Source organism: Ursus maritimus, unplaced genomic scaffold (genome assembly GCF_017311325.1).
Source record: "Ursus maritimus isolate PB19 unplaced genomic scaffold, ASM1731132v1 scaffold_1, whole genome shotgun sequence".
In the NCBI taxonomy this organism is placed as follows: Eukaryota; Metazoa; Chordata; class Mammalia; order Carnivora; family Ursidae; genus Ursus; species Ursus maritimus.
Window position 1 is genome coordinate 85390686 of NW_024423343.1, and position 11172 is coordinate 85401857.

The 11172-nt window shown below is 34.3% G+C and overlaps 2 protein-coding genes across 2 annotated transcripts in view; one reads left to right on the forward strand and one right to left on the reverse strand.

Annotated features, from left to right (window-relative positions):
- LRP1B (LDL receptor related protein 1B) overlaps positions 1-11172 on the forward strand; it is a 1456161-nt gene that overhangs the window by 339707 nt on the left and 1105282 nt on the right. The gene's annotated exons all lie outside the window — the stretch shown is intronic.
- Positions 5881-7086, reverse strand: LOC103667684 (L-lactate dehydrogenase B chain-like). The gene is given in 2 exon segments (XM_040645364.1): positions 5881-7015; positions 7018-7086. Coding segments are annotated over 2 exon segments (1002 nt in total). The 5' UTR covers positions 7072-7086; the 3' UTR covers positions 5881-6067.

An 11172-nucleotide genomic window follows, 5' to 3' on the forward strand; every position in this document is an offset into this window, starting at 1 on the left:
GTAGAGCAAATGAATGAAACTAAAAGTTGGTTGTTTGAAACAAACTGAATCAACAAATTTAACTTGCTCAAAGATGCTCAAATTATTAAAATCAGGAAAGGAAGAGGAAAAACATCACTACTGATATTACAGGAATAAAAAGATTATAAGGGAATACCATGAACACCTGTATGCCAACAAATTATATAACTTAGAAAAATGGATAAATTCCTGAAAGGCACAAATTACCAAAACTAAAAAAGAAATAGAATGTCTGGATAGACCTAGAACACTAAACATATTGAATTACTGCTTTGAAAAGTCTCAAAGAAAAGGACAGGGCCATTGGCTTCACTGGTAAAGTCTACCAAACATTTAAAGAAAACTTAAAACTAATTTACCACAAACTCTTTCAAAAATTAAGAAAAGGAGAGAACACTTTAAATTCATTCTATTAAGCTAGTATCATTCTGCTTCTAAAACCAGATAAAGATGTTACAAGAAGAGAATGAATGCAGACCAATATTCCTTATAAATACATATGCAAAGGGGTGCCTAGGAGGCTTAGTTGGTTAAGTGTCTGACTGGTGATTTCGGCTGAGGTCGTGATCTCAGGGTTGTGAGACTGAGCCCTGTCTTGGGCTCAGGGCTCAGCAGGAAGTCTGCTTGAGACTTCCTACTCCTGCCCCTCCTGCCACTGGAGTTTCTAGCGAGATCAATTAGGAAAAAAATATACAAGTAAACAAACAAATAAATAAATATTTTTAAAATAATAAATAAATGAGCAGCTTCCAGAATGGAAAAGAAGGAAAACTGTCTCTATTTGCATATGACGTGAACTTTAATAGAAAAAACTAAGGAATCCACAAAAATCCTTTTTTTTTTTTAAGATTTTATTTATTTATTCGACAGAGATAGAGACAGCCAGGGAGAGAGGGAACACAAGCAGAAAGAATGGGAGAGGAAGAAGCAGGCTCATAGCGGAGGAGCCTGATGTGGGGCTCGATCCCACAACGCTGGGATCACGCCCTGAGCCAAAGGCAGACGCTTAACCGCTGTGCCACCCAGGTGCCCCCACAAAAATCCTTTTATAACTTGTGGGTGAGTTCAGCAGGTGGGACTCAAGATCAATTTATAGCAATCAATTGTATCTCTATATACTGGCAAAGAATATATTAAAACAGAAATTAAGAAAATAATTTAGTAAATACATTTTTAAAAATAAGGTATTTTAGGGGTGCCTGGGTGGCTCAGTCATTAAGCATCTGCCTTTGGCTCAGGTCATGATCCCTGGGTCCTGGGATCGAGCCCCGCATTGGTCTCCCTGCTCCGTGGGAAGCCTGCTTCTCTCTCTCCCACTCCCATTGCTTGTGTTCCCTCTCTTGCTGGCTCTCTCTGTCAAATAAATAAAATAAAACCTTTAAAAAAATAAGGTTTTTTTATTGAATACATTTATGGAAAGATGTGAAAGACTTGTACACTGAAATTTATACATTATTGAAAGAAATTAAAAACCTAAATAAGTAGAACATTCCAGATTCATGGGTTGAGAAAAGTAATACTAAGTATCATTAAATATTAAGTATTTGAAAGATTGATATTTGTATATATTTTCTGGCCCAATTTATACCAAAATATGTATGTCAGTCATTTTATAAGATTCAGAGAAATATAGAGTAATATCCCTAATGGCTCTGTCTGGCATTTGATAATTAATTAACCTTAAATTTGGTAGAGCCCATTAACTGTTTTAAAATTAGATGTCTCATTTTATTTTAGATTATTTTAATTGTTTTTTTAAGTATAATTGACATATACTATTTTATTAGTTTCAGGTGTGTATCATATTTATTTTATATTTTTATACATTTTGAAATGATCCCCATGATAAGTCTAGTTCCTATCTGTCACCATACAAAATTATTTCAATATTATTCGCTATATTCCCTGTGCTGTGCTTTACATCCCCATGACTTATTGATTTTGTACCTGGAAGTTTGTACCTCTTAATTCCCTTCACCTATTTCAGCTGACCTCCCAACCACTCCCTCTCTGGTAACCAACAATTTGTTTCATTGATCTATGAGTCTGTTTCTGTTTAATTTTGTTTATTTGTTTTGTTTTTTAAAATCAACATATATGTAAAACCATGTAGTATTTGCCTATCACTGTCTGATTTATTTCACTTAGTATGATACCCTCTAGGTCCATCCATGGTGTCACAAATGGAGAGATTTTATTCTGTTTTATGGGTAATATTCCATTGTGTAATATTCTATTTTTATATATCACATGTTCTTTATCCGTTCATCAGTAGACACTTAGGTTGTATCCATATCCTGGCTATTGTAAATGATTCTTCAGTGAACATAGGGGAGCATGTATCTATTCAAATTGGTGCTTTTGTTTTCTTTGGATAAATATCTAGAAATGAAATTGATGGATCATATGGTTCTATTTTTAATTTTTTGAGGGAACTCCATTCTGTTTTTATAACGTTGCACTAATTTGCATTTCCACCAGTAGTGTACTAGGATTCCCTTTTCTCCACATCCTTGCCAACACTGGTTATTTTTTGTCTTTTTGATAATGGACAGACTGACTGGTGTGAGGTGATATCTCATGGTTTTGATTTGTATTTCACTGATGATAGATGATTTTGAGCATCCTTTCATGTAACTATTGGCCATCTGTATGTCTTCTTGGAAGAATGTCTATTCAATTCTCTGTCCATTAAAAAAAATAGATATTAAATTGTATAAGTTCTTTATATATTCTGGATATTAACCCTTTAGATGTGTGATGTGAAAATATCTTCTCCTATTCAGTAGGTTGCCTTTTTGTTTTGTTGATGATTTTCTTCACTGTGCAAAAGCTTTCTGGTGTGATATAATCCCATTTGTTTATTTTAGCTTTTGTTGCCCTTGCCTGTGAAGACTAGTTTCAAAAAAAATATATATATATTGCTGAGACTGATATGAAGGAGCTTATTACTATGTTTCATTCGCTATCCAGGTTATGCTGTCTTTGTTAAGAGTTTGGAAGTGTTCCTTCCTTTTCATGTTTTAAAAAACAACTTGAGAAAGTTAGGTACTAAATGTTTGGTAGACTTCATCTGTAAAGCCATTCTGACCTAGACTTTTGTGTTTTTTTGACCTTTTAAAATTATTGATTCCGTTTTGTTACTTGTAACCAGTTTGTTCAGATTTTCTATTTCTTTGTGATTCTGTCTTGGAAATTGAGCATTTCTAAGAATTTATACATTTCTTCTAGGTTTTCCAGTTTGTTGGTATGTGACAGTTTGTAGTAATCTCTTATGATCCTTTGTATTTCTGTTGTGTCAGTTGTAACTCCTTTTTCATTTCTCATTTTATTTATTTGGGTCCTCTCCCTTTTTTTCTTAATGAGTCTGGATGTGTAGGTTATTAATTTTTTTTATCTGTTCAAAGAACCGGTTTTTAGTTTCTTTGATCTTTCTTTTTTTTTAAGTTTCTATTTTGTTTATTTTGACTTTGATCTATATTATTTTCTTCTAACTTTGACCTTTGATCTTTTTCTAGTTCTTTTAGATAAAAAGACTGTTTATTTGGGATTTTCCTTATTTTTATTTTTCATTTATTTATGTTTTCTTGTTTTCTTATTTCTTGAGGTAGGCAATTCATGAATTTCCCTCTTAAAATTGCTTTTGCTATATTGCATAGATTTGGAAATTTGTATTTACATTTTCATTTGTCTCAAGTTATTTTTTTTAACTTCCTGTTTGATTTCTTCATTGGCCCATTGGTTCGTCAGTCACATGTTGTTTGTCTTCATGTGTTTGTGGCTTTTTTTTTTTCCCCCCAGTTTTCTTGTACTTGATTGCTAGTTTCATACCATTGTGGTTGGAAAAGATGCTTGATATGATTTCAGTCTTTTTGAATTTATTGATATTTGTTTTGGCCTAACATATGATATGTTCTAGAGAATGTTCCATGTGCACTTGAAAAAAAAATATGTATTTTGAAGTTTTTGGATGAAAGGTTCTATGTAATCTATTAAGTCCATCTAACCCAATGGTCATTTAAGGCCAGTGTTTCCATATTGGTTTTCTGTCTGGATGATTGGTCCATTGAAATAAGTGGGGTACTAAAATCCCCTGTTATTATGTTACTGTCAGTTTCTCCCTTCGTATCTATTAATATTTGCTTCATATATTTAGGTGCTTTTATGTTGGGTGCATAAATGTTTACAAATGTTATATCCTCTTCTTGAACTGACCCTTTTATCATTATGTAATATCTTTCTTTGTCTTTTGTCACAGCATTTGTTTAAAGACTTTTTTTTGGCGGGGGAGCGCCTGGGTGGCACAGCGGTTAGGCGTCTGCCTTCAGCTCAGGGCGTGATCCCGGCGTTGTGGGATCGAGCCCCACATCAGGCTCCTCCGCTATGAGCCTGCTTCTTCCTCTCCCACTTCCCCTGCTTGTGTCCCCTCTCTCGCTGGCTATCTCTATCTCTGTTGAATAAATAAATAAAATCTTAAAAAAAAAAAAAAGACTTTTTTTTTTTTTTTCTTTCCCCTGATAAGAGTATTGCTACTCCAGCTTCCTCATCCCCATTCACATGGGATATCATTCTACCTTCACTTTCGGTCTGTGTATGTCTTTAGATCTGAAGTGAGTTTCTTATAGGCAGTATACAGATGGGTTTTATTTTGTTTTGTTTTTAATTTATTTGGCCATTCTATGTCTTTTGATTGAAGCATAGTAATTTACATTAAAAGTAATTATTGACAGGTACTTGCTGCCATTTTGTTAATTGTTTTCTGGTTGTTTTTTTTTGTTTGTTCCTTTCTTACTCTCTTATTCACTTCCCTTGTAGTTTGGTGGTTTACTTTAATGTTAGATTGGTATTACTTTCTCTTTACTTTTTGTGTATCTAATTGTAGGTTTTTGGTTTGCAGGTACCATGAGGTTCATATATATATTGACCTATATATATTATAGTCTAGTCTATTTTTTAAAAAAGGCACTAGTTGCTTAAGTTCAAATGCATTCTACAAGCACTACATTTTTACTCTGCCTCCATATTTGATGTTTCTGATGTCCTATTTTACATCTTTCTGTTTTATATATAACTTCACTACTTATTGTAGTTACATTTGATTTTCTATTTTTATTTTTTAATCTTTATATTAACTTTTTAAATGGCTGATCCACTGTCTTTACTATATATTTGCCTTTACCAGTGAGATTTTTTTTTTCTTTCTTGTATTTTATTTATAGTTATGGCCTCTTCTTTTCCACCGAATGAATACCTTTTAACATTTCTTGTAAAGCCAGTTTAATTGTGATGAATGTTTTTAGTTTATGCTTTTATGAGAGACTCATTATCTCTACTTCAATTCTAAATGATAATTTGCCAGTTAGAGAATTTTTGTTTGTGAAAATTTTCCTTTCAGCACTTAAAATATATCCTGCCACTCCCTTCAGCCTGCAAAGCTTCTGCTGAAGGTCTTATGGGGCTTTCTTTGTATGTGACTATTTGCTTTTCTCTTGCTGCCTTTAACATTTTATATTTATCTTTACCTTTAGCCATTTTAATTATGATATGCATTGGTGTGGATCTCTTTGGGTTCATCTTGTTTGGGACTCTGCTTCCTTGACCTAGATGTCTGTTTCCATCCCCAATATAGGGAATTTTTCAGCTATTATTCCTTCCAATAATGGTTTCTGGCTCTTTTTCTCTCTCTTCTCCTTTTGAGCCTCTATAATGCAAATTCTAGTATGCTTGATGTTACTCCCAGAGCTCCCTTACACAAGTATCCTCTTCCTTCTCCTCTTTATTCTTTATTTTTATTCTTTTGTTTTTTCTCTTTTTACTGTTCTTTTTTTTTTTTTTTTTTAAGAAGCACACTACAATAGTTAATTTTATTTGTTCAAGGGCTCATATTGCAAGCATTAAGCCAAGCATGGGCTTTGATTCTGTGAGCCCAGATTCACATATTTAGGAAGATAAAAGCAAACTGTGGTCCATGTATATGGATGAAAAACTAAAGGCTCACAGTTAATCACATTGTAGTTTTAAATTTCTACAGCCTACAAGCCAGAAGTCACAGATCTTTTAGGTCTTTCTGGATGTCCCACAAGGTATCTGCACTTTTCTTGAGCTGGGCAACCTCATCATCCTTCAACTTCTGGTTGATCACACTGGTCAAGCCCCGAGCGTTCAGGATACACGGAAGGCTCAGGAAGACTTCATTCTCAATGCCATACATCCCCTTCACCATTGTTGACACTGGATGAATCCTGGATAGATTTTTCAACATGGATTCAATGAGATCAGCCACACTTAATCCAATAGCCCAGTTAGTATATCCTTTTAGCTTGATGACTTCATAGGCACTTTCCACCACCATCTTATGCACTTCCTTCCAATTTTCACTGTCATTGTCTGTTCCCATTTCTGGATTCAGCTCCTGAAGAGAAACACCTGCCACATTCACTCCACTCCACACAGCCACACTTGAGTCACCATGTTCTCCCAAAATCCATCCGTGGCAGCTGCTGGGATGAATGCCAAGTTTTTCAGCCATAAGGTAGCAAAATCTAGCAGAATCCAGATTACACCCACTTCTAATCACACGGTGCTTGGGTAGTCCACTTAGTTTCCAGGTAACATAAGTGAGAATATCCACTGGGTTGGAAACCACAATTATGATACAATCAGGACTGTACTTGACTATCTGTGGAATAATGAATTTGAAGACATTAACATTCCTTTGCACCAGATTGAGCAGGCTCTCTCCCTCCTGCTGGCAGACTCCGGCAGTCACCACCACGATCTTAGAATTGGCAGTCACAGAGTAATCTTTATCTGCCACGATTTTAGGTATCTGAAGAAATAAGCTCCCATGTTGCAGATCCATCATTTCTCCTTTGAGTTTATCTTCCAAAACATCCACAAGCACAAGTTCGTCAGCCAGAGACTTTCCCAGAATGCTGATGGCACACGCCATACCAACTTGTCCAACACCCACTACAGTGATCTTATTGTTGGGATGGCTGCCTCTTCTTCTGCAACTGGTGCAATCAGTTTTTCCTTAAGAGTTGCCATTGTGCCCAGAGAGAAGCAGCTGTAAGAGTCGCACGAAGAAGACAGTGTTAGCTGCGTGTGTCTCCTCCGGTGCAGGATCTGCCTCTTCTTGCTGTTCTGATCAGGTGATTCCCATTATTCTGGCTTTCAGATCACTGATCCATTCTTTTGTATCATCTAATCTATTGATTTTTCTCTAGCGCATTTTTTAAAAAAATTCTGTTATTGTAGTCCTCTCTGATTGGTTCTCTCTTATATTTTTGACACTTTGTTGAAGTTCTTATGATATTCCTCCCTTCTTCTCCTGAGTTTGGTTAGCATCTTTATGACCATTACTTTAAACTCTTTATCAGTTAAATTAATTATCTGTTTTATTAGTGTTTTCATTTTCGTTTTTTGTTTTTCTGGTGTTTTATCTTGTTTTATCATCTGAAACATATTCTTTGGTCTCCTTATTTTGTTTGACTTTCTGTTTTTAGGTAGAACAACTATCTCTTCTAGTTTTGAAGAAGTGGCCTTGTGTAGGCGTGTCCCCCATGTATACTGTGTGCCTGGATGCTTTGGCAGACCAGGTGGAATTGGATTGGACACAGGATGGGAAGATCCCAAGGCATGTTATGCTGGGACTGCCCTGGGTAGATGACTAGAGGTGGAACAGGCATGGGCCAGAGGTGTCCCATAGAATGCTGCAGTTGGGCTGCCTTCATAGGATGTCTAGAGCTGGAGTGGGTACAGGCCAGTGGAAGATCCCCTCAGTGATATCCCTTCATAGTTAGGGTCATCACACCAGAAATGGGATTCTCATTATTATTTTGTTTCTGTCTCTTCTGCTGTTCTTTGTGTGGTCCCTCTACCATTAGTTGTGCAAAAGCTATTCAATCAGTCCTCAGTTCTTCTTCAGGAGGAATTTCTTTATATATATAGGTGTAGATTTGGTGTGTCTGTCAGGGGAGGTAAGTTCAGGGTCTTCTTATACCACCAAATTGGACCTACTTCTATTTTAATTATTGACAATAAATAATGTCTTGACTTTATAAGAGATCTTGAACATTAGTTTAAACTTGAGCATCTACTGCAGAACTAGAAAGACAAGACTACACTTTATTCATTAAAGTGCTTAGCAAGTTGTAGGGTAATAGCAAGATATCACAGTTCAGATGACATTTGTTTTTGGAAACCTGTGGTAAACACTACCTGGATAGTAGTTTTTTTGTTTTTGTTTTTCTCCTTTTCCCCTTTTTGTGTACTTTGCACACTCTCTTGAACTTAGATATGTGCACTTTAGGCAGGGTTATGGGAAGTGGGCTTATACACAGAAAAACACAATCTGCAAAGAGTGATGAATGAAGTAAATATGAAGAGAGAAGAAGAAGTGAAAGACCGAAGGGCCTCACACAGACTGATAGAGTGGCTTCCCTAATTTGGCTGCTTTCCTTGATGCTTTTATTTCCTTTTACCAAATTCCATAATTTTATTTACTTCAGTATGTACAGACTTCTGTTCCTTTCACCAAATCAATTTCACCTTAATTTGGTTCCTTAAGCCAAATTATCTTAATTATCTCATAATTAAGATATAATTTCCTCCCCAGAATGATCAAGCAAGATTTTGTGTTAACTTCTATAAAATACTTGTCATTAGACTATCATGCAAAATCACTTGGCATTTAATTCTACATTTTTTTTGTATCCTATTGACTTGATTACTTAAGAATGCCAGTAGAAAATAGTGTGTGTAGCTTATAAAGGGTAAATATTTCTGAATCATAAATGAAAACTAATGGGGTAATATTTTTCAGTAGAAATTGAATTTTGAAAGGTCTGAATGCTTTTAATTGTTTAAGGAAGCAGAAACCATTGGACGGAAACAGCCAGAGTTGCTGCCAATTCAGCAGTCTGGCTATTTCTCATTTTACCCAACTCTCTTGGAATACCCAAGAAGTGTTCTCACATGTCTCTATGTTCATTTTTCTTTGTATGGTGAAAAAGCCAATCTCCTAGATGTGAGAGTGAACCAAAGTTGCCAAGTATGCCAAAAATAACACCATCATCTGTCAGCCCTGCTGAGACTTCCCAGATAAGCCCAGAGGTCATAGTTTAGAAAATGTATCGGTAACCCAAATACAAACTGACTAGTTCAGGGAGCATAAAACAAATTCCAATCCAATCCAAACAGTCACTAATATATGAATTCTTTTGGAAGAGAATAGAGTACAGTTCTGAGTTGCTGTTGTGTTGTAGTTTTAATTTTGTAATGGAAGCAGTTCTAAACATCCTAATAATTAGAAGAATGAGAAACGTTATATAAGATACCTATTAATGACTGGCAAAAAAATATGAAAAAAGGTCAAATCCATAACCTGTTGGCAGACTGTCACATCAGTGTTTCTATCTGTATATATAGAACAGAAGGAAGAATTGACTCCAGGGAGAGCCAAAGCATCTCCGGATCTAAGCTGAGCCTGTGAAGCCTATGGTAGAATGGACTCTGTGTTGGGTTTTAAAAAAAAATCGTATTGCGGTGTGTGTGTGGCTCAGTTGGCTAAGCATCCAACTCTTGATTTCAGCTCAGGTTTTGATCTCAGGGTCATAAGTTCAAGCCCCATGTTGGGCTCCACACTGGGCATGGAGCTTACCTCAAAAAAAAAAAAAAAAAGACATTGTATTACTTTTAATGTTGTGATTCATCAAAGGGAAATTTTGGTCTCAGGAGATGAACAATAACATCGATTCTATGAAACTGCAAATGCATTGCATAGAGTCATATTGAAGTAATCATCACAATTCAGTCAGAAAACTATAAAGGAAATCGATTGAACCAATAAGCTACTTAATTTATTTATACATACTAAATGAATAAACCACTTGATTATCAAATGAAAAAAAATAGATATAAAATGGTATGGAATTATGACTCTAACGTGTAAAAAAGCAATGCCTAAAAAAAATGAAGATTTTAGTAGTGTTATTAGAGTGATAGCATCCTGAGGCTTGTGTGTGTGTATGTGGCGGGTGATGGGAGGGAGTTACTGTTGTATAACTTCTGAAATGTCTATACCATTACTAATAGTGAAAATTGTATTCTTAAATTTTAAAAGTTTAAAGTAAAACTCACTTGAGTATTTCATCTTTATTCACGTTATTCCTTCCTTCTTCACTTACTTTTGTGTTCCATCAGTGAAACACTAAAACATTTTGCATCTTTTATATCGAGGAAAGTGTAGTAATGATAGCAATAAATGTTTCTTTAAGCCCTTCATTTTAAAGTAAAGAAAACTTTGCAAATGGTAGTGGTTTGGTAGTGGTTTTTGGTTTTGGTTAATTTCAAAGTAAACAAATTTAAAAAAAAGCAAACTCTTGAAAATAATTAATATGTTAAATAAACTATTTATATGTTAAAATATACACACATATATGAAACATTTATATATTTTTAAACATATTTGTTGATAAATGCTGAAGAGTATTATTACATTTTTATAATATTACCATAACAATAGGGGTATTTATGAGTATTTGTTTAATCAAGGCAGCAATTTTGCCATAATCTTTTAAATCAGGCAGAACAATCAAATCAATAATTGTAAGCATCATCTTCTTACATTCTTGTCAAATGTATATTGGTTATTTTGTCTTGTTCTTCTAGTTTGGCGTTTTATTGATTCATTGGTTAAAATGAGCTTTTGTGACTTGTCTTTTAATCATTATTCTATCATACCATCGTTCTTAAATTATTTAAATATGGGTTTATTGCATATTATATTCAAATTTACACACAAGTATAACATATTTATGTTGTTATTACATTATATATATAATATAATATTATATATAATATATATGTGTGTTTTATATATATATAATTTATATTCTGAAAGCTAAAATCTAGTTGGATTTTTTTTTTTTGATTGTTGTGCCCAAGTTGCTAACTTGGGTCAGAGTAAATAATTATAGATTAAAAATTCATGCAGTAATGAAGATTCTTTGCATGAAACATAATAAGAAAATAAAATATTGGAAATGTTCTATATAAACCAGATTATATTTGTTTTTACTGTCATTGTTTCTAATTGCCTAAAAAATCAAACCCCAAATGATTCACTAACTAAATATATATATATTT